The sequence below is a fragment of the Lepidothrix coronata genome, unplaced genomic scaffold (genome assembly GCF_001604755.1).
Source record: "Lepidothrix coronata isolate B3197 unplaced genomic scaffold, Lepidothrix_coronata-1.0 Scaffold13, whole genome shotgun sequence".
Taxonomy (NCBI): domain Eukaryota; kingdom Metazoa; phylum Chordata; class Aves; order Passeriformes; family Pipridae; genus Lepidothrix; species Lepidothrix coronata.
The window spans coordinates 8229967-8253362 of record NW_016690193.1 but is presented as its reverse complement, the minus strand read 5'-3'; the positions used below and the strand labels follow the sequence as shown (position 1 = coordinate 8253362).

Sequence of the window (23396 nt, the reverse complement as noted above, 5' to 3'; positions counted from 1 at the left end):
AAGGTCCAAAAAAACCCCATGCATGCTACCACAAATGATAATATAACCACTAAAACTGCATTGTTTTTTTTAAACCTCTTAAAGAATGGAATATACATTGCCAATCCTATCAAACTTTTAGCACTCCAATGAGCTTTCCAATAACTGAGACACCAGGCTTTTACAAATACCTTTACTGGAATATTTCAGAAAGTGGTTCATGGGTTTGCATAATTTTGCAACAGTGTGTGTGTAGGCACAAGCCAGTGGGCTGAGAAGCAGTGAACAGAATGATGCACACAGGGAAAATCTGAAGCACTGAAAGCTCCTTGTGTTTTTAGGCTAATGGTTCAGTAAAATAAAGCTAAGTATAGCTGCAGCTGCAGGATGGGAGTGGGAGTTGACAAATCAGAGGATAATGGCCATCTTTAAAATCTGATTAAAGAGGTCACTTCCACCATGGAGAGTTCAGGCTGGCAGGGCATATGGATTCAGCAAGTCTTAAGTAGCAGTTCCCGCTAAAAACTGAACAATACAGGGATTTCAGCTTCCGTTCACCTGCCATAGTCAAATATTTTTACTTCTTTTTAGAGGGAAGAAGAACACTGAATTTCAACACTGGGATATAGATAGAGAAGTAAAAGCTTGTACAAAAGACATGCAGAAGAGGAATCTGAATTACTGCCATATTTCAAGTAACATTTGAGTCATTCCTCATGTCATTAACACTTTGATTTTTGTTAGAAGCCTGATCTCATCTGCACTTTCAGTGGAGTACCTGTTTTGAGTATTATACCAGACTGTCTGTGAAGCAGCATGAAAATTCAGGTGTAGTCTTAAAACACTGTAAAGTTCTCTAAAGGACTTATAGAGTAGATGAAGTGGCATTTGAAGACTAAAGAGCAGCTGATATGACAGTATAAGATCTTTGCAAGGGTTTAAGCCCTTCTCAAATACTTTCAGTTATTTTCTGTGCAACAGACAAACATTTAGATTCAAAAACATTTGACTACTGCTTCTGTTCCGTACAACTCAAGTAGTAGATTTTGAGATTCTGCTTGCCATCAAGCTGTACCTTGAGAAGGCACTCGGCTCAAAAGTTGTTGCTACATTGAGCAGTTACGTATCCAAGTCCTCCAAAGCACAAACCAGCAGAATTTACATGCTCTCCATTTCTTACTGCTCTCTCTGTAAGTAGTTTAACAGACAGAACTGCTGCAAACTGTACTAACAAATAATGCTTCTTCCTTAAAGAGATGAAGAGTAAGACACTGTATCCTACATGGGTTTTATCACAGCTTTGTATTAAAAGGCATATGAAAAGTATAATTCACACATCAAACCAAACCACATTTATTTCATCAGTCACAAGTGCAAATATAGCAACAAGTCAGTTCAGCAAATTACAACACATAGAGAAGAATGTAATGTAAATGCTAAGTACACTGACAGACCAACTTCAAAAGAGCAGCAAAAACCAGTTTATTCAAATAAAAACTTCTATTCTTTTTACCTGTAATCTAAAATAACATCATAAATCTAGATCAGGAATGTCTCTGCTAACTCATGTTTAACCAGATATTCTGTTATAAGCAGTTCACATTATCCAGTGTGCAAAAGACCTGTTCACAAGCTTCCTAGTAACAGATGTTTTGGTTTTAAGCAACTTTTATTCAATATTTAAATAATGCAGTGATTATACTAGTTAATATCTCCTGCTATTTCATATTACAAATTTAAGAATATATATTAAAAAAAACTAAGACCAACTTCAGTGTACCTGTACAATTCTACCTGGATCCAAAATGGGTAACATTATAGATAAAATTGATTTTTTTTTAGTCAAAAAAAAAAAAAGGAAAAAGATAGACACAAGTCATCTTGGGGTTTTTTTCCATCATCTTTAAATCTGTAGTTAAAATATATGCAGTACTTATGTATAAAATAGAAAACATTCCCATTAGAAAGATACTGCAGTTTAATTAGCTGTTTTCCTCTACAGCTTAGCCAAGGAACAAGATTTATGCTAAACAACCAATGACTATTTTGCTTTACAGAAAAGCAAAAGTTGATTTTTACATTGGAAATTTAGTTAGCCTTCTTCTTTGTTATGAATTGTTTCTTCTTCTCTTTTTCTTGATAGGCAATGAATTGAGAGTCTGTACCAAAGATTCTGTCCCACCACGTGAAGGTTGAAGCATAGTTGCCAATAAAGTTCATGTGATGGAAATCATGAAAACGGGCCCCAGCGTAGAAAGGCACCAAATGAAGAGGGTTCAGCGGAACATCATAACCACTACAGGGGGGAGAAAAAAAAAGAAAAGCAGCTATGGTAAGGATTTTCCCAAGACATAAACTACAAAATATAGACACTAACTTGTCACTTTTATAAAATAAAAATGTTTTTTTTCGTATTCTAAGGCCCTGAGGTAATCACTGTGATATTGGCTCAGTATGAAAACAAGATCCCTCCAACCCTAGCCAAATGATTCTGTAAACTATCACACAATGGCTTTGGCACTTGCTTTTCAGCTCAATTTACTAGGCAATACAAAAAAATTTAAGCAATTAACCTAAAAAAATCACAGCGGCTGACTTCCCGCCGGCTTAGCAGTTTTAACTAAGAGTGACACTGAGAAGGAGGAACAAAAAGTAACACTATCTTTTAGTGACAAGCTATGGACATCAGCTCAGCAGCTCATCAGAGAGCATCTCAAATCAACTACAGTTATGCCTACTCTTATTTTCAGCTTACTGCAAGTTCTTCAAATATTTAAAATTCAAATATACAGCTAAAGTAAGATTAAAAGCAGAACAGTTTAGAAGGATTTCAACTCTTTTGCTTAGCAGTACTGGAAAGCAACCTACTACCACCTAGTGGGGAGAGCACAAGGTATTTGTCATTTTAGTTCATTGTCCACAGGAGGCGTTTGTAACAATTACCAGAGGAAATTAATGTTTTACATCTCCTGTTTTATGTCTCAACATAATAATAATGGCCAGTCTTCGCGAGCGAAGATTTGGGAAAGGTCATTAACCCTTCGAGCCTGCGCAGTGGATTTTTTAGGTGAGACCCAGTGTGCGCTGAACTGAGCCCACCCTTTAATCCTGAGGTTCATCTGCCGGGGCCGAGTGAAACTCGGACAGTGGCAGTGAGGGTCTCAGAACGTAGGTTTGTTTAGAGTGACCTTCTCTTAGATGGATTGCCTCACAGGGCTAACGAGCTCCATCTGCCCGGGGGGCCGGGAATCGAACCCGGGTCGCAGCGGTGAGAGTCCTGCACCCTAACCACTAGACCACCAGAGTCTCAACATATACTTTGATAATTCTACAAGCAATATGAAACTAAACAAGCAATGCTTTAGATGAGTGTACTAGTAGTTCGTGTTCCACTAAAACACTTGACACTCAATTTGCAATAAGACACTATATGCTTCATAATATATTTACAAATACAAGGTCAAGTGTTAATACTAGCATTTCAAAAACGAACTCTTAGTGACCCCTTCCTTTTGAACATAGGAAAGAAAGCTCATTCATTTGTAGATGAACTAAACTAAGCCTAGTGGGATTTACCCTAGCATTTTGGAGCCAAATTTGAAGTAAGTCAGTTTTACTACAGAGACATGAAGTCTTGTCCTTTTTATCTACAATAAATAAACAAATAAACAGAAGAAATTTATGCATTTATTTTAAAGAGAATCAGTGGTCATATAGGATAAAGTTTCTCTTGCCCAAGAAAATAGTCTGACAAAATATTAAACAGAAAGAACTCTTGGCTGAAATATCACTTTATGTAATTGATTTTTGGTGTTCTAATGTGCATAAGATTACTTGAGATAGACATCATAACGAGGCACCTAGCTTCTCAAACCCTCTTTGAGATGCTCTAGCTGATAGTCCACACCCTTTTAATCAGCAAAACCTGCTGTTAACGCTACCTCAAAATAGAAAACAGTGATTACTGTTCAGGTTGTGTCATTCTTTATAAGACACATAAAGGCATTTCAGTGCAAAATAAACAGTACATCTCAGTGAAAGAGACAGGTAAGTTGGAGACGGACTCAGGGACAAGAGAAAAAGCAATCATTAAGAAGCAATGAGCATTTCACCTGTGTACATCAATGGTTTCCATCAAGCGACATATCACCCATGCCCACAGAAGAACCACATGGTTACAGAAAACAACAATTCCAATAAAAAAGCCAGCTCCAAGGATAAGTGTTTCCAGAGGATGAGCATATTCCGCTTGCATTCCAAACGGAGACTAGAAAGAGATAACATATGGAAACAGTCACCATTTTCAACTTTATATACCCCCAAATCAGCATCACCATTTTTTGACGCTCTCCCCTTCCCACTACTGCACAAGACTACAATAGGACACATGGAATGATGTTGTGGGCAAAGAAAATGGTATGACTGAGCAAAGGCCGTAACACATGTACTCAGCTCTTCATAGGGAAAACAGTATTCCAAGGTCAGAAGGATTATCATTCCATTAGTAATTCCAAACACTTCACTACTAGTTGAAAAGTTGAAAACTTTTATTTAGGCTTACCATTACCCCAGGTCAAAGCGTTATTTCAGGAATATTAAAGTGTTTGGCAAGCTCCTATCAGTTTTGCTATACATCCAGTCTTGGAAGCAGAAGAAAGAAGGAAGCCAAAATATTCTCAGAAGCAGGACTCATTTAGAAATTTATTATAAAAATTAAAAATCCCTCACCTTTGATCATTTTTTTAAAACAAATTCATGTCACTCAAATGTTATTTTGAGATTGATACAAAACATTTTCTCTCCTTTATATATATATATATATATGTATATACATACACACACCAGTCATTCCTACATTTGATTTACCAAAAACAGACACTCCACAGAATTTTCAAAAGTAGAACACAGAGAACAATTTAAAAAAAATTAACCTAACGCTGAAGGTTATAAATAAAATAATCAGAAAAAAAATAAAGTCCACTTTGTCTTAAGGGATATTTTAAAATCATCCCTTTTTACTGTCAAGAAAGTTTTTAGTGAAACAGACATTAGACAGATCACTTCTGTGAGAACTGCTAACCTCTCTCAAGAATAATGGCCAAAGCTGCTCCAGCTAGAGACTTGAGGGGCTGCCAAGAGCAAGAGGAATAGAGCAGCTGCTGCAACAGATGTCTGTACATATGCATGCATCCATCAATACCAAGCTCCTCTATTACTGGCAGCATGTATAAACCATCCCTGACCCAGCAGCTTGCAGTTTACTTTGGCACAGTATAGGTTATACACTGAAACACAGCAGTGCACAAACGCAGTAGCACTGACCCCTGTGATCCAGAGGCAGTGCCATCTAAACAAACATAGGATATTAACTGTAAGGTGCAGGTACTGCTGACCCTACCTGTCTCACAACAGTGTCTCCTCCAGCCAAGCGTGGCTCATTACCTGGTGCTCAATGCCAGCTCCAACACCACTAAATTGCAGAACCACCCAAAATCTCTGTGCTACACTGTGCTCTTGATGCAGTATTGCACCAAGGGCTATATTGCTCCGGAGGCCCACACCCGAAGTATAATCCTTCCCTGAATCACACGTATGACGCACACGCCCAGGTTGTGCAAGAGCTGCCTGTCTGATCATGTGTTGGGGATTCATATGCTCTAGATAACAGCACAGGTGGTAGGGAACTGACAAACCACCAAACCCACAAACTTACTACTTTCCTTCTCCTGACAATGAGACCCACACGTACACTTTTAAAAGGCTTCTTCACCTTGCTCAACAGATACGATCAAACTTAAGCAAGAATGTGATCTTTCATTCCCATGAAATGAAATAAAATTACTGGAAATGTTTTCAGAAACAAAATGGATGACTGTTCTTGACAAAGAAGTCAAGAAAAGACATATATCCAGCTGTCAGAGGGATGCAAATTTCTTAGGTCTTTCAAATAACATGTTTAAATAGGTTGCATGAAACATACACCATAAACTATTATTAAAGAAAAAAAATCAAGGAATACATACAACAAATTCATGGTGAACCTTATGGATATACTTGTAAATTCTCTTGTGATGCAGCAATCTATGCAGGAAATAGTGCCAGGCATCCTCAATCACTGCACATCCAAAACACTGGGCAACCAGAACATACCTTTAAAAACCAGAAAAGCTATTATTTATAGAATACTCTAGCAGATGCACGATCCTGGAAAAGAAAATCCTAGTTTATATGCTAATAACGGTCCAAAATGATTATACATTTTACTGACTGAACAAGAGTGCACTGACACTACTTTAACATGTTAAAAATACCAATTATGAGGTAAAAAGGCTATTGTGCTTATCAACTCATCTGTTGATACGCTGAAGTGAGTTAGCACACAGTGTAACGAGCTGTCATTTCAATATTACACATGCAGTCTATAGTCTAAACACAGACTGTGTGAGACCTTGATATAAAAATACAGAGCTGCATCAGCTCTCTAAACCAGGGAACAAATGGCTTTCCAAGAAAGATGACCTTCTGTGGTAAAGAACCGATATCAGGGTGCAGAGTGGGGGAGTAGGGGGCACTAACAGGTAATTCAGCTTTATTTAAAAGTGTATCAGTTTAGTGCAAGAAAAGAAGACTGTGAAGCAGGTGGTACATTCTCTCCTCTGAGGAACATCCTACTGCTATGATATAAAATAAGGTGAAGGAAAGAAACACTTAGAAGGAATAAAAAAAATTGGATAAATAAACCCCCCAGAAGTCCAACATTTAAACCACACCACCATGAATCTTGCTTCACTTCCATAAACTCCTCCTAATCCCCCTTCTTCTGAGGATTAGAACAATTTGGGGCCATTTAAAAAAAAAATCTAGAAAATTCTAATTAGCTCTTATAGCAGTTAATCATCAACAGAAGCTTGACTAACACACAGTTTATGTTGCCAAGAAATTATTGTGTATTAGACATTAATTGTAATATTCTGCCTCCGACTGTATGTAACTCAGGACTACCATATCAGAAAAATCTACGTACCATCTAGGCATCTCTTCCCACTCATATGGGATGTTAAAATACTCTGTGAAGTAATAGGTACCACAAATCAGAGGAAGCTGAATGAAGAAGTGATTGAAGATGAGTGTTTTGAAACACTTCCACTGTTTTTCCCAAGTTTCTGGTTTATCCTAAAAAGAAGCAAAAGGAATCACTTGTGTTACATGTTTCTATTACACATAACTGAAGTGCTGCAAAAAATTCCCTTGGAGTCAGTTTCATTTCACCTTGGAAGACAGACAGTACCTCTTCCAACAATGCAAATTAAGTTGGGCAACACAAATGACAAAGGACTGGATTCAGTTTCATCAAAACCTCTCATTTTGCTAAGCTAGTGTTTTAATAAGTTGTTTTTACCAGTCACCCCGAACTATTTTTGTTATTTTGGTGTTTACAGTTAGCAGGACTACTTCATACTCAACAGTTTAACACAATCCAAGTTTGCTTTTCTTCTTCACACCACAGAATGCATTTCCATTGCTAAAATAATACAAAGAAAAGCTGAAGAATAAATAAATGGTCTTGAAAACATCCAGTTTTTGCAGGAGACATTTTACTAACCCCTGTAATAATTTCAGAAGTTGGTGTTAGTAATTTCCAATTCAGATCACAATGAACTGGGGGAAAACCTTTAGATACTCATACACACTGTTATTTTACTCTGTCATTTTCAGGATGACCAAGTGACAGATAAAATGGGGCCATATACATTGGAAACTAGGATATTGCACTCATACGCTCTACTTGATGTGTTCAAAGACAAATCAGGAAGTGTATAGTTCACAACTTTTTCTTACCTGCTGAATTTTATACTTTTGCATGTACGGTATAAACTGAAAGACAAATCCAGGTACACAGAGCAAAAAGTATGAAACTTCATGAACTAGAAGTGATCCCCAAGTTGCAATCTGGAACTTCGTGTAGTTATCCAGCATGTAATTCCAGGCATTTTTAAATGGTTGCTGCAGGGGATTGTCAGGCAAGAAAGAGTCTATATATTCCACTGCCAGATAAGCAGAGTTCAAGATATTAACACTGTCGTTCATTGCCATCCTTCAAGCATAAAACATCACAATTACAGCTCTTCTATAGTTGTAAGTAACCTGCAAATTAGATAAAAAATTACCAGCAGTTAATATTCAGAGAAAAAAACACTACCTGTCGTAGCCGTTCCATAGTTCTAAAGTAAAAACTGGGAAACGAGGGGAAATACAGATTCTCTTTCTATGGAATAGTCTGAAAGTACAAGGCTTTAGGTTGGTTTGAGAGACAATCGGCTCAAGTTTTGACGTTATGTCAAGGGAGCAAAAGGATAAAGAAGTATTAATTATTAGCCAAATTTATTTCAATGTTTTTGTGGGATAATTGTATTCTATACTAAAAGAGCAGATAAAGGTTCACATGAGATTTAATAGATGAATAAACTGTGATCTCTTGATTATCCAGTCCCATTCTTCTCATAGCTGTGAGACAAAATCCATGCAAATTACATTAACACTCAAACTGGCTTGAGGCAATTCACCTTTCTCTAAGTAATGGACTTTTCATCACAGCTCCCAAAAGCATAGAGGCCGCATTCCTCCAGGTGCCCTGAATTTGTGCCATTTTCACAGACTAGGCTGCTTGTTGGTTTGGGTTGGAAGGGACCTTTAAAAGTTATTTGTAGCCCAACCCTCTTGGATGGGCAGGGACATTTTTCACTAGATCAGGTTGCTTAAAGCCCCATCCAACCTGGCATTCAAACACTTCCATGAATGGGGCATCCACAACTTCTTTTGGCAACTTGTTCTAGTGCCTCAGCACTCTCACTGTGCAAAATGTCATCCTTATGCTCAACTTAAACCTAATCATTTTTAGTTTAAAATCGTTGCCCTGTGCCCTGTTGCTACAACCCTTGGCAAAAAGCTCCCTTTGTGTACCAAAAGGCTACACTACAGTGTCCCTGGAGCCTCCTCTTCTCCAGGCTGCTCAACCCCAACTCTCTCAGCCTCTCCCCACAGGTGACGTCTCCTCTGACCATTTTCGGGGCCCTCCTCTGGACCACCTCTAACAGGTCATTCTTCCAGTCTCAAACATCCTTGCAACTCACAGGACATGGGTCAGTCCCCAGCTGTCAGGCTTAGCCTGGGTCCAGCATAAATCAGAGAACCAATTAGCCTGGAAAAGACCTCTGAGATCATCGAGTCCAACCTATGATCAAACACTTCCTTGTCAACTAGACCACGGCACTGAGTGCCGCATCCGGTCTTTCCTTAAACAGCCCCTGGGACGGTGACTCCATCACCTCCCTGGGCAGCCCATTCCAATGTCTAATTATCCCAACATACCAAGTAACATACTAAGCCAGCATCCAGCAACATTATTAATTTTTTTGTTTCTCAGCAACAGCATCACGATGCTGCCATGTCTTACTACCAGCAGAAGCGTTCCAGCAGACGCCAAGGCAGCTCGCAACCCGAGCTCCTGAGCCGGTGGCAACCACGGCAATGTACTCTCGACCCCCGCACAAGCCCCCTGCCAGCCGAGGGTCCAGCGGCCAGGCCGCACCGGGACCAGGCTCGTCCGTCCCGCCGCGCCCTGTGAGGGAGCGGACAGACGCGGGCACACGCCTCCCACGCGCGCGGAGCGCCGAGGGGAGACGCCCGCCCGGCGGCACCCGCGTTCAGCCGGGAGCGACCCCGCAGGAGCTGCGCAGCCCGCCTGGCACACCCCCCCCGATCGCCTGGTCCGAGCAGAGCCGCGCCCGCCGCCCTCGCCCCTCACCTGGTGACGGCTGCGGAAGCACCGACGGCACCACCGGCGGCAGCAGCGCCCTGAGAGCAATAACACCCGCCGGGCCCGCCCGCTCTCCGGCCGCGCCCGCCCATTGGCCGGGCGGCACCGCCCGGCGCGTCGCCCATTGGTCGGCTGGGGGCGGCGGCGCAGGGTCAGGCGGGCGGGGGCGGGGCCAGAGCTGAGGCTCCCGCGCCGCGATTGGCTGGAGGGGTGGAGTGAGGATAGTGAGACCGCGGCTCGCGGCCAATGGGGCGGGGGCAGGCGGGTGACGCACACGACGCGATGGGGCGGTCCCGCCGGTGGCGGAAGCGGCCCTGAGGTGGAGCCGCGGGTTTGGGGGAGGCGGCGGTGGGGACCCGCTGCCCACCAGCTCCCGGGGCTGCGCTTAAAGCGTTCGCCTGCAGGAGCGGCGCGGGTGCGGCCGGACGCATTGTCATCCCTCCAGGTTCGTGCGCCCGCTTTCTGCTCCAGCGCTGATGAGAACACTGAGGTACCAAGGCGACGGTGTCGTCATGGTAGCAACGGCCCCGAGCGCCCCATTCCCCGAGGTTGTGTCATTCGGGTAAAATCCTACAATTCAAACATGAGGTTTCCAGTCCAATCCCGTACCGCGCCGCAGCCAGCACAGCACAAGGCAGTCACACACCTCGCTGAAGCGCCTTCGTGCCTCTCAGCCCTTTCACCCCTGTCACAGCTCCAACGCTTTCACGGGGACTGGGCGGTGGCCGGACAACCAAAGCTTTCAGAAACAGGCCTGCACCAAACCAATGATGTTGACATGACTGCTTCCTAACCCCTTTTTTTTTGCATTCAAATCTTTAGAACACTAGCCCCCCCCCCTACCCCCAATTTTTTTTCCCTCTGATGTCAGGACTTGTATCGAGAAACACAAGTTTTAAGCGATCTGTTGGCATTAGGAAACAATGTACAAACTTTTATTTGAAGAAAATGTCCCAAATATGACAGTAACTTTGGTCATGTTAAAAGGAGGCCATCCAAGAACAAATAAAAATGAGCTGCTTTACAAGCATGGCCACATACAGTATATTCAGATACTGGCTAATAGAAGCTGAGGTTACACGCATAAATAGGCCTTAGTACCATGCAAGTTCAACGCAATTGCATACATTCACTATAAATTTTCAGTTATTCTCATGCCAAATAACCTTTTGGATAAAAAGGTAAAAAAGAAGTAACATCTAAATGTGACCAAAATTGAACAGGAAAAAGATTAAGTACAGACAACATTTTTATTAGAAAGATCTTGAAATTACACCTGTTCAGGAAGTGTTATACCATCTCTGATCTCCTTCAGTGGGAATTAGTAGTGTTAAGCATTGTTACATATCAAAAAATACAGCTCTGTTTTACAACATAGTACTGACATATTCAAAGTACTGTGCCAAATTATAAATAGTAAAATCAGGTTTTGAAGAGTTTCAATGGAGAGCAACAAACATATGCACATAGTATAGTTAGGTAACAAAAGTTTTATAAAAGGAAACAAATTTACCCCATGCCAGCTTGAATTACTGAGGTGGGATTTAATACCTACTATGAAGACTGACAGTTCATTTCCTTAAATATATTTATTAGTCTCTGGAAAAAATAAGACAAAAATTTACTTTCACCAGAATACACACCGTTCTTCACTGACAATCCGTTTCTCAGTCACGACTGACATAAGTCGGTCCTTATGAAAGGTGGCTTTTTTTTTTTGAAGATCTTGCAATTAAAAAAATGGTCCACTAGACTTCAAAAATTCAATCAGCTTCTGCTCAGCTGCAGAATAATCCTACGCATTGCTTCTACCTAGAGTAATCTTCATCATCTGTCATCTGTAATTGTAGACAGTCACATCTTCCACTGTGACTCAAGGTGCAGCTACAAGTAGAGAAGTGCTTAGATACTCAGTCACTTCAAATACACTTGCTGAAGACTGCTCCTAGTGCATAATCAAGTTGAAAATCCCATTACTGATCATAATGGTTTGTCAATAACTGTAACACCTAGAGTGGGGTGAAAAAGGTATAAATCTTTAGGTAGTATTTTTTTTAATCATGAAAATACATATACATATGTATACATAATTTTAATATAATATGTTGCAATTAGGATTTAGCTGTACACCAGCATCAATGTACCTATTTCCCCCTAATATATCTCTGACACAAAGCTGTCTGAATCAGTGCAAAATTCTGAAAGTTTCTGTGACTTGAAAAAACTTGCCATTAATCAAGTTTAATTTATTTTTGTCATCAGTGAGATATATCCTTAACATTCACTTAGATAACTCAGTTGAGAAATTGCAATTACTGAAGGAAAAGATTCCTGAAACAGCTTGTTTTCTAAATACTAAATCCGAAAGAACTTCCGAACTGGACCCCTAGATCGAGACAAATTTCTTGTTAAAAGAACTGATCATAACAGAATCGTCTTTCTGTCTCACCACCTTTGTGCTAAATCCCTTGAGTACAGTTTAATACCTTTTTTGTCCTTGCAATGGATATTTGGTTGAAGTCACCATTCAAAATATGACTTCAAAATATTCTTCCTATCCATTTTATTATCTTAGGTTTTACCTTACACAAGACTCTGGATGCTTTGTTGAATTTCTTCTCCTAGCTGTTATACTGTAAAAAGTCTATTAAAAAATATCTATATGCATTACCTGCATAGCTCCTTCCTGTACTCATACAGGATGACACAACTGTCCATTTATCAGTTGTTGGATTATAATACTCCACTGTTGATAAATTACAGGAACCATCATCTCCTCCAACTACATACAACAGACCATTTACAGCACAAACACCTAAAAAAGGACAAGAAACCAGTATGAAAAATAGCAACGGACTTCTTCACCCCAAAAAGCAAAGGTTTTATTCTGCCACATCATGAAAGCAGCAGAAGTCCAGGAACATTGACATCCAGTGCCATTCACAGCAAATGACATTAGCAAAATTTTAAAGTCATTGTTGCACACACCTGCATTCCTTCTGCACATGTTCATGTCTGCAACCTGCTTCCACGTACTGGCAATGGGGTCAAACACTTCAACACTTTTTCTTACCAAAGGACCATCATGACCACCTACTGCATACAATAAATTGTTTAACACACCGACACCTGCAAACATATGAAAATACACAGAATTAACCAGAGAATAGTTTGAATGATACAAAAGAGAAACAACAAATATTATGTCCACTAACATAGATTCATCATTAAGTCAATGCTAGAAACTCTTTCAGAAAACATTTGGGTCAGGATGCATTAAAGCAAAGAGACAGTAACTATAGCAGGACACCGATAAATATAATATAGCAGGACACTGATAAAGTGCCTTGCATGCCCATCTACCATATTGCACCATACAAAGACCAGAGCTGTTCTGCAACGGAAGGTTTAGAAAATTTTGGACGAAAAATGATGTGCAGGAAAATGAGGATTGTTGAAATTTAGGACTAATTAGAAGTGACAGTAAATGAGACAGTGTGCTCAGCCAGCATAACGGAAATCTGACAAGATGATAAAGTGTAAGTGAATTTTTAGAAAGTAAAAACTGTGCAGTACAGAGGATAAAAGCTGAATGGATAGACATTATACAACAGGGATGTTTCCACTGAAGTGTTGGAATAGCTTGTAAACATATATACAAAACAGAAGGAAACAGTTAAGAGTGAATACCTTCTCTGGGATTTGAAGGAGAATACCAAGCATCTTTGAAACAAACTTCAGTTATCAAAATATCCAAAAGGATATCAAAGCATGTCCTTTAATCCTAAGGTCTCCTTTACTTGGAATGAAGGAGTGAATAAAGCTAGTTCTATCTACTTGCTAATTGGGCTGCACATACTGAAAAGATGGTAATGGGGGAAGCAGAAAGAAAGGCCTGTTTATTTATTCCTCATTTTATAATGCATTATTAGAACCCAAAAATAATAAATTTAAGAAATGTAGACGGGTTTTGGATTAAAACTTTTGTGTGATGGACCATAAAGACAACCAAAAAGCAGCACTATGGAAATATATTGGAAAATCTAATATATGTCACATTGGAGATTATGAAACTCAAAGCTGAGATACAGATTTGCAAATACAGTTCATAAAGGATTCCATGGAAAGGGCACAGCTTAAAAATCTTTTTTAAAGGGAAATAACAAATATGAATGCACAAGATCAGTTAAGTCCTTTGGAGGAAAAAAAATACTCTTTTAAAAAATATAAATAAAAGAGAACCCTGAGACCTTAATAACCAGCTGAAGTATCTTTGAAAACATATCACTAATATTGTATATAACAGCCATTCCTATATGGGGAGAGAAACAACTCCTGCTGAAATGCCTAAATTTTCTTATTAAAAAGATTGATTTTAATAATTAAAGGAAGAGAGAAAGGAAACATGGAAGTTAACTGGTAATGTAAATCTGAAAAATAGCTTTTTGATAGGACACTTTTATAAATCATCCTATCTAATACTTTATCAGTGATACTCACTACTAACATTTCCCCATATCCTTTCCAGTTCATTTAATTCCTCTTTTATTGCTATTATTTCCAGCTGTCATGTCACAGTATAGTATGACAACTTTTCTTTCTCCCACTCTGATCACACATTATTAGACAGGATAATACAACACTCAGCTTTTGTAGAATCAAACATTACAGAGCTAGAAGGAGGGCTACGATTTTCAGTTTAAATATGTGATGTGATATAAATCCCCCCACCCATGCTTTTGGTGTAGTTACCAACCTTCCTATTCAGTGTGTAGAGTATTCCCTCTGCCACATTGCCTTTTTTTTTTTCATAGTTCCTTATTTTTAATAATGTCCTCCACTCCTCCTTGGTGCTTCATTTTCCCTTAATCCCACACCCAGTTTCCAGGTCCTACCTTATTTCTTGCCGTCTTCTGAGTTCTCCTTTCTTTGTTACATTTCTTTCCTGCCCATTTTTCAGGACCCTGTCTTATATCTCTCAGCCCTCCCAAATGGCCTATATCTGGATCTGAAGTTCCTCATCCCAATATGTTGCTGGAAACAGATCTGTCCCCATATTGATCAACTGAGAAGCAGTTGGTACTAAAGAAGAGTAACTGAGGGTTAACCTCTGAAAAGTTGCTTTTGAATGAAGCTGAAGCAGTAGGAACAGAAGAGATGAGCTTAAGTTCCTTGAGATGACCAGAGATGCAAAACTTGAACACAGGAACAAAATTCTTTTTAGTTAGTACCCATAACACCATCAGCACTGATCACCAGTTGAGACAGTTCTGGTGGGTTTGGATATTTGGCCTCTACAGCCAAGCCCAATCAACAATCACGATTTTCACATTACCACCCACTCCTCTGCCACACAAAAATATAATTTTCCATATATTTAACAGAGTGGCACAGAAGAATGTTCATTACTTTACTCCGTTATATGAATCTGAAATAACTGACTATATTTACTTTTCCTTTCCATTTTTTTTTTTTAATCAGAGGACAAGGTAAAAGGCAGAAGAGAGCTGAGTAAGCAAACACAGTCCTGAACTCAGGGACAAGGGGAGAGAGGAGAGGGACAGAAAGATCCCAGTAGTCAGTGTATCTAAAGAACTAAAAATTTCAGAGTTGTAGAAGAAATTCAACATTAAAAAAAATTCTGAAAATATCTACTGTATAAATAGGCTACAAGCACAATAACAGTTTGCAAAAACAGAGTATCAAAAAATAACCCCCAAATGCTGAAACAAAATGTGTGTGCGGGCAGACTGCAAAATGAAGTTTTGTCACAACACACCAACACTCTTTGTCTTTATAATGATACTTGTAATTTGCCCATTTTATAAAAATATTTTCCTCAAAAATTGCCAATATTACACAGGAGTATTTAACAATACCCTTACTGCAACTCTGTCCAGTTTTAAATCTAGATTTACTTCCAAGATGCACAGACGGAGTTACTAGAAGTTTCACAAGACAACTATGTTTTCTTGAGGTACAATATATCATGTTTCCTTCATTAACATCATAGTTTTAGTTTAGAAACACAATCAAAACATGACTTCTAGTAATAAGAGAGATCAACTTGCTGATTTTGTAAGGCTTTAATGGAAGTAACACAAACTATCAATTTTAGTAATGAATTTAATACTTTGATAGATTTCTTTTGAAATCATTTAAACTTAATTTAGACATTATACAGATAAAAACTGTTCAGAGTTAACAAAGAATAATGGAAGGCAAGATGAAAAGTTGGGATAACTACTAATCATCTACTGAGCATACTAGAAGTCCATCCAGATTTATTTGTAGCAATAGCTCTTCCAATTATGAAGCACATTAATGCAATCACCAGTAGATACTTGAAGGGTGTTGCTAAAAACCGCCTTTGAGTACTTGGCAAAAAAAGTGATTTAAACTACTAAAAAAATTAATGTAGAAAATAATATCATGGAATTTGACTTGAAAAAGTCCTTGGGAACGCATCTAGAGAAATAAAATAACTTCTGCGAGTTGAAAAAACCTGAAATACCAAAAGACAAATAGAGGACAGTGAACAGTAAATGAGATTCAAGTCCATAATATAAATAGATAATGAAAATGCTAAAGTCAATTTGGAGCTGTGGAAGCATCATTTAATTAAACAAAAGTGTAATACCACAGGCACTTTTGATGTCTTTAAAGAGAAATATACATACCCAGAATCACAAGAAGTAAAAAAAATCCATAAAAAATAAAGAAGGGATTTTTAAGATTATACAGAAATAAATGGATATACTTTGGCTAAACAATAAGGAAGGATAACATGTAGTAGGCTGTACAGGTACAGAGGATGTAAACACCAGGTGATGAGGAGAACTACTGAAGGTGAAATAAAGGGTACGTAAGTGGAAGTAATAGGATGGAATCAGTAATACAAACTTAAGAATGAACAAGGACAAAATTTCCTGAAGTGAATCAGAATGCAGAACAAGTCCTCCAAAGAGGTGGGAACCTAGTCACAATTCACATGTAAAGTCAACCTGAAAAATCAGCCCTACACTGGCAAAGAGGTATCTTTGAAGAAAAGACATTTTTTCATCCTAGAAGTATAGATTTTGATACTTCAGTATTTAGGCGACAGTGACTGTTACAATCCATGAGTATTAGTCTGTATGTTAAAAAACATCAGAAGTCATGGAAAGAGGAGGAATATGAAAGTATGAAAAAGCAAAGAGAAATATTTACTATTAACAGACAATCTTACTCTGTAGGACAGTTTTGTTTTTATAACCTGCTTTATATCAGCCATTTAGGACTAGCACATTCCATTAGATTCACAAAAGCTTACCTTTTATATTCTTAGATACATTTTAAACCCACAGATTTTCAGTTTTGCAAGGACAGTTGATCCTTGTCCACTCACCTGCTCCGCTCCGTCTAGTGCTCATTTCTGCAACATAGCTCCACTCATTCGTATTAGCATCATAGCATTCTACTGAACTAAGGCACTGACGTGATGCTCCATCGTAGCCACCAACAGCATACAGTTTACCTAAGAGGGTAACCAACACAAAGTGACAAATTTCTAATGCACACAGACTGTATTGGTACACAGGCAGAGAAGAAGTCCTCGTTCTCTGAGTCAGCTACTAATCAGTATTTGTCACCAGTCAGTTACTGAGTTTCTACTCTGTAAACAGTTTAAGTTAGCACACCATAGTTCTTTTATTTTTAGGATGTAAAAGGCAGCCAGTATCTAACAAGAACAATGCAAGTCAAAAGATTTTAAATTGCCTTGCTGAAATACAAACGTCAGGTTTTTAGTTAAGCATTGTTCAAAAGCAAGCTAATTCGAGTATGTTTAATACTGGCATCTCACCAATAGGCTTCCTAGAAATATCAAAAATTCAGATAAAAATTACTTGTACAGTCTGCATTTTTAGATTTGACACAGCAGTGGTTCCTATGCAGTTAAAACACAGACACCTAAAACTTTTAAGACCCAAGAGCCAGCCCAGGCCTGCACTGTGCAAGTGACATCCAGGCTGACTGGAAAGTCAGCAGTTTTCCTGGCACTGTCCTTGGGATCATCCCCAGCATGCAGCCAGCAAAGTCAGCCACAGACAGATAACAGAGCTGACAATACAACAGTGCTACATCACTAAAGACCAATTGATAAGGTCATCACTTCAGCTCTCTGACTTTGCTGACATACATAACTGAGAGTACACATGCTTAGAGAGCTTTTCCTCAGTTAGTGTCAGGCACTGTTGAAGCTCTGAAAAAAAATTTAAAACTATTTTGCTAAAAACTGGTCAAACCCAACTGGAGCGATTACATATTGTTCATTACCATTTGAACGAACAAATTACAAGGTTGAGCAAAAACATAAATCCAAAGCATGTTTTCAATAGTAAGAAAAAGTAGTAGAGTAAATGATTGCATTTCCCCACCTGTTCTTTTTAATATAATTTGTCAACTTACCTCCAACAACACCTACGCCAACACTACTTCTTCTTGTGTTCATTGGAGCTACATGAAACCACTCGTTAGTCTTTAAGTTGTAAACTTCGACTGATGATAAACCTATGAACACAATACAACATTATTTTCTCTATAAATCTAGGTGCGACATACTGTCTAGCTTTCAGAAAAGTCTTCATATCTGAAAATTCAAATTATTTCATTTTAAGGACTGTTAGTTACTGTACAAAAAGCACAAATGATGTCCTTTAGATAGCCAGTTACAGTCAACATATTCTTGGTGTTTGAAAATGGACAAATTACTAAAAGCTTTTATTGAACTGTGAAAAATTCTTCCCTGATTTTTTTCCTTTCTTTTTAATCAAGTCACATGGTTTATCCCACATATGCTTCTACAACAGTTACTAAGCAAAAGGATCACCTCTGGACAAATGGTTTAATGCATCTGGGAAGAGAATGAACAGTGTATGTCTAAAGCCTTCCTACAGGTCAGAAAAAGCTGTTTATAATCCTATTTACACTACATGAAAAAGCAGAAATAACTGCTGATATCTTCTAGAAGTTAAGGATTCTGACTACAGAAGGAATGCTGAATGGGAACCTGTCAAAAATTCACTAGTCATTAAATCTGAACTCTTAGATGGGAGCAAACAGTCCACTGTTCTGGTAGAGGGATGTGACCACTAAAGTGCATTCCACATCACAAGACACCAGGCTACCCTCATGCTTGGTTTCATCACAGCTACCAGGAAAGAGACCTTCAAATTTGATACAATTATGTTAAGAGTAGTCAAAACTATTCAGAAGTGTATAAGGCAAATATACCTGTACTCCCATCAAATCCTCCCACAGCATAAAGAAGGCCATTTAATACAGCTGCTCCCAGTGTGCTTCTCCTGTCTTGCATGTTAGCAACACTTGTCCACTGGTCCTTCACTGGATCATAGGAATCCACTGTGCGAACTCTCAAAGAACCATTGAAACCACCAACTGCGTAAACCATGCCTCCCATGTACACCATTCCTAGAGCAGGGAAGTGGGGAGGAAAGATGAGTGTTTTAGTCTCTTTGTCAATTAATTTTATTGCATACTGTCCTGAGTTTGCAGATACTTGACACGATTTACAGTACTCGATACACTTGTCCTGCTTTTGACAGACTCCTAGAGCCACACTTCCTTCAGATTAAGCACTAGATATTCTGACACTTTTTGTTACTAATATCTCACACTTCTGAATACCATATTTGCTGAAATTCTTCTTGCTCAGATAGCTCAGCTGCTTTAAGATCACATTTTCATGTTTTTAATAGCAGTTGATTGCTTCTTCACATTCTTGATTTCATTTAGTAATAACAGGGTATTTTAATAGTAAAATTAGTCATTATTACAATGCATTAATATTTAAATTTATTTATCCCTTGTGTCTAATGAAGGCAATAAAGCAGTTTATTTTACAGATTACAAACTGAAGCACAAATTAAGCACAATTTATCAAACTTGCATTGTTCCAGATTAGCAAGTAATTCAAATGCTGAAGTCAAGGCTTAGCCCTTCTTAGAAAAATATCTTTGGTACTGTTCCAAAGAACATACAATGCTTTATACCGATGCCTAAATTCTGAAGCATTACCAACCACAACAAAAAAAATAGGCATTGCTAACCTGCTCTACATCTTCTGGAAGGCAATTCAGCCACCTGATGCCAGCGTTCTTCTTTAAAATCATAGCATTCAACACTTCGAATTGCCTTTGGTGCCTGTCCTCCAACTACCATCATCAACTAAAAGGGAGATAATAATAATTGTTAATTATCTGCACATATAAGAGCACCTGAAAGATCAAAAAAGTGTTAAAAAAATAAAGCGAGCCTCTGTACAACAAATAATTAGAGGATGGTTTTCCTAAATTAGAAATTTGAGTCTTGAGAACCAGGCAACACTAATTGTTTGGAGTTTTTTTTTTAAACAAATGTAATTCATAATGATTGTTTTCAGGTGCAATACATGAAGTAGAAAAACAATTTGAATCTAAGGAAACCTCCCACAAACAAGGCAGATCCTTTCTGTATCTTCACATCCTACTCTGACCTCAGGTATAAGAATTCAATGTCTGTTATGTGTAATGGAACTGTGACCATCCATCTGCTGAACAGAATCTCCTATTCCATTATTGCAGTTGTCACAACAGTACTATGAGAAAACTTCTTTACTTCACTGGAAAGAAGATAATCTCTAATGTTTGTTTTGTTTTCCCCTAAAATGAATGAAAGGCAACATTTAGCTAAAAATTGAAAAAGATGTCTCAACTCAGAAGCTTGTCAGTCTTTGTTTTGTTTCAGTTTTGGGTTTTTTTTGAACAGGCTTATTTCCCCATAATTGTATATTTCTCAAATGCTGAAGCACTTATTAAAAAATGTTTTCTAGGAGGGGATGTAGTGGTGGTGCTGTGTGTAGGTTGGAGACTAAAACACCTATATCATAAGTAGCATGGCGTGTAAAGCTAATTACTTTTTATATTTTTGTGATGAGCGATTTCAGTACAAAATTTTTACTGTAATACCCCAAGACACAGTCATGCTCTTATGAAATCTTTTAAAATGGAGTTTGAAATAGTAAGTACATGGAAAAGTAAGAGTCTTACTTTTGGGAGGCTAGCAGGTGTTCTCAATTTTGTTCGAGTGCTTTTCATCAATGCTCGTTGCTCAGTTGGTAGCAAGTGATACTTCATAGCTTCAATGAGGTAATCTTTACAAGCACTGCTGTTCTTAACCAATATTTCTTCTTCAACTCTCTGTTTATTAATAGAAGTTTAACAAGGTCTGAGCGTGTTAAGGAAGTAAAACACAAATCACAATCTGAAGTGTACTAAAGCACAAATGCAGATTAATCTAATTGTTTAGATTATCATTTAACCAGTTAGACACAAATTTATGTGTTGGCAATATGCAATCCCCAAAAAGAAAAACTAAATTAGGAGATGTTAATTCTCAATTAGTAAGTGGAAGAAACATTATTAGGCAAGGTACAGCACTTTTCTTACAATCCAGGCACATTTCTTGAATTTTCAAATACAGAGAGTACAGAATATTTTAAATAGTGGAGAATAATTTAACAAACTAGTAAGCCACTCCACAACACTAAAAAACACAACAAAAGCAAAGGGCAAAAAACCTCCAAAACTCATCCAAAACAACCCACACAAAGTTGAGATTTGTATCACAAAAACAGAATTTCTAAAATAAACACCTACCAACATACAACTAACCAATGGTAATACTGAACTCATTTTCAATCTTAAATATTTGATCTGACACCAAAGTATCAAAAATGAGCTTATAAAATTGGAAAAAATGTATTTTATCTGAACCAGGTGAAGGAATGTTTCCTTTGTCATTAATTCCCAATCAACTTAAACAATAGATATGATTCTGAAGTTGAAAATTCACTTATGAAAACAAATCTTTTATACAAGATTGTGTTACAAATGAAAAGTAACCTGATCTCAGCAAATTGCATTGTTGAAATCATTAGTGTGATATGACATGCAGTCAGCCAAACAGATAAACTACTTATATAAGCCATCCTCTAAGTGGCAGTCCCTCACCTGGCTCAGTATGCACGTGCACATGCATATGTGGTAGTGGCTGTCTGTTCAGTTTTACTGTCAGTAACAAACTACATTACACTGCTGTTTAAATTTAAAATTATCCATCTGGCATTAAAACAATGAACAGAAATTTTCATGTGCAGAATAATTAGTATTCCTTTTTGCTCACCTGAACTAAATATTCCCGAGAAAGCAAAGGCAGCCGAACGTGCTCCATCAGACGTGCCATTAACTCCTGCCTTACATCTTTGTCATGGTTTACCCAGGCTATCACTGCTTCAAATACCTTCCAGAAAACAAACAATGCAAATCCCCTTACTTATAAGTTCATACGTATGAAACATCAGTGTGCCTCCAAAACCAGTTTTGCTTATACTAAAATTTGTAACATAAGAAAAGTTGGAGCAGTTACAGCTCCCATTATTTCCATATTTATCAACTAAAAAATTAAAAAGGTGCATTAGTTAGTCTCTTTTTATATTGCTCCTCTACTGGTGTTTCAAGGATAGCTGTGTTACATCGACAAAATGCACACAGTAACTTCACTGACACTGAAAATCCAGTAAAATTAGGTAAACAAACAACACAGCAGCACCAATATTACAGTCCTCATACTTTTCTTCCTTTCTTGGAGAACTGGCCTGCCACATCACCATTCAAATGACTTGTCATCACTGAGTCTTAGTGGGAGAAGTTATCCCAAACCTAGTTTTAATTCCATTGCACAGTAGCACATCATACAGTAGAACATTAAAACCTTAATCATACTCCACAAAAGCAGCATCACATGGATCAAAGTGACAGAACTGCACCTTCAGGGTATTACAGGAATAACAACAAGACTTTGCTAGTTGCACTTTAAGCAGATAGTTCTTAGATTCAAAGTTTCAAAAAGGTTTTAACATGAAACACTACCTAGCCATACAAATCAGTATTCAAACATGGTTTTGAACACAATTTAGCCTAATTTGAACAGAGACGTTGGTACAACCACATACTCCGTGGAAAAAGGAAAACCAACGTATCTCGAATAGATCATAAATGAATAAAAAAGCTCAAAATTAATACCTGAAAACCATTAGAGGTTTGCAGGGATGACCTGGGTTTGCTGAAGACCACAGTGTTTCAAAAACGTCTTTAAAAGATTGAGATCTAGCTAATACACATTAAACTCAAGTTAGGTAATACCAAGCTGCCTAGTCATCTCCTTTGCAACCTACATTTGTTCAGTCAGGCTAAACAGCTCACATATATATACAGAGTTTTAATACCTCTGTGGGACTTCTGATGTTAAAGTTAGTAAATGGCATATACTTGCTCTGCCAACTTTGAGTTATTTATCCCTTGGTAAATCAAACTCCTGTGTATGTGACTCAGCATGTGTTCTGTTTGTTCTGCATGAAGATGAGAAGGAATTTCCGTTTAATGTAGTTTGTTTTTTGGTTTTTTTTCAAAGAACAAAGAGTAAAATGAGTTAATACAGTTTGAGGATTTGTAAGAGTTGAGACTGATTTTCAACATCAGAGTGATAACACTTTTGGAAAAAT

At 38.2% G+C, this 23396-nt stretch overlaps 2 protein-coding genes across 4 annotated transcripts in view; both read right to left on the bottom strand.

The window, feature by feature from the left end:
• Nucleotides 1–1308: 1308 nt before the first annotated feature.
• Nucleotides 1309–9889, bottom strand: MSMO1 (methylsterol monooxygenase 1). Its single transcript, XM_017805830.1, has 6 exons — nucleotides 9785–9889; nucleotides 7819–8124; nucleotides 7004–7152; nucleotides 6003–6129; nucleotides 4092–4246; nucleotides 1309–2275 (listed from the first exon to the last, which is right to left on the bottom strand). Exons 2-6 carry the CDS (start codon nucleotides 8071–8073, stop codon nucleotides 2068–2070), a joined length of 894 nt encoding a protein of 297 aa, XP_017661319.1. The 5' UTR covers nucleotides 8074–8124; nucleotides 9785–9889; the 3' UTR covers nucleotides 1309–2067.
• Nucleotides 9890–10708: 819 nt separating this feature from the next.
• The window catches only part of KLHL2 (kelch like family member 2), a 58478-nt gene continuing 45790 nt past the window's right edge, over nucleotides 10709–23396 (bottom strand). For 2 of the 3 annotated variants that reach the window (XM_017805827.1, XM_017805829.1), the window contains 9 exons: nucleotides 22019–22135; nucleotides 20884–21033; nucleotides 19906–20023; nucleotides 19070–19267; nucleotides 18245–18346; nucleotides 17184–17312; nucleotides 12785–12925; nucleotides 12468–12611; nucleotides 10709–11805 (listed from right to left, as the gene is read on the bottom strand). In XM_017805827.1, the coding sequence (XP_017661316.1) occupies nucleotides 11777–11805; nucleotides 12468–12611; nucleotides 12785–12925; nucleotides 17184–17312; nucleotides 18245–18346; nucleotides 19070–19267; nucleotides 19906–20023; nucleotides 20884–21033; nucleotides 22019–22135 (1128 nt within the window). In that variant the 3' untranslated portion in view covers nucleotides 10709–11776. Of the gene's footprint in view, nucleotides 11806–12467; nucleotides 12612–12784; nucleotides 12926–14575; nucleotides 16302–17183; nucleotides 17313–18244; nucleotides 18347–19069; nucleotides 19268–19905; nucleotides 20024–20883; nucleotides 21034–22018; nucleotides 22136–23396 lie in introns of those variants that run through there. The other variant, XM_017805828.1, reaches the window with a different exon arrangement.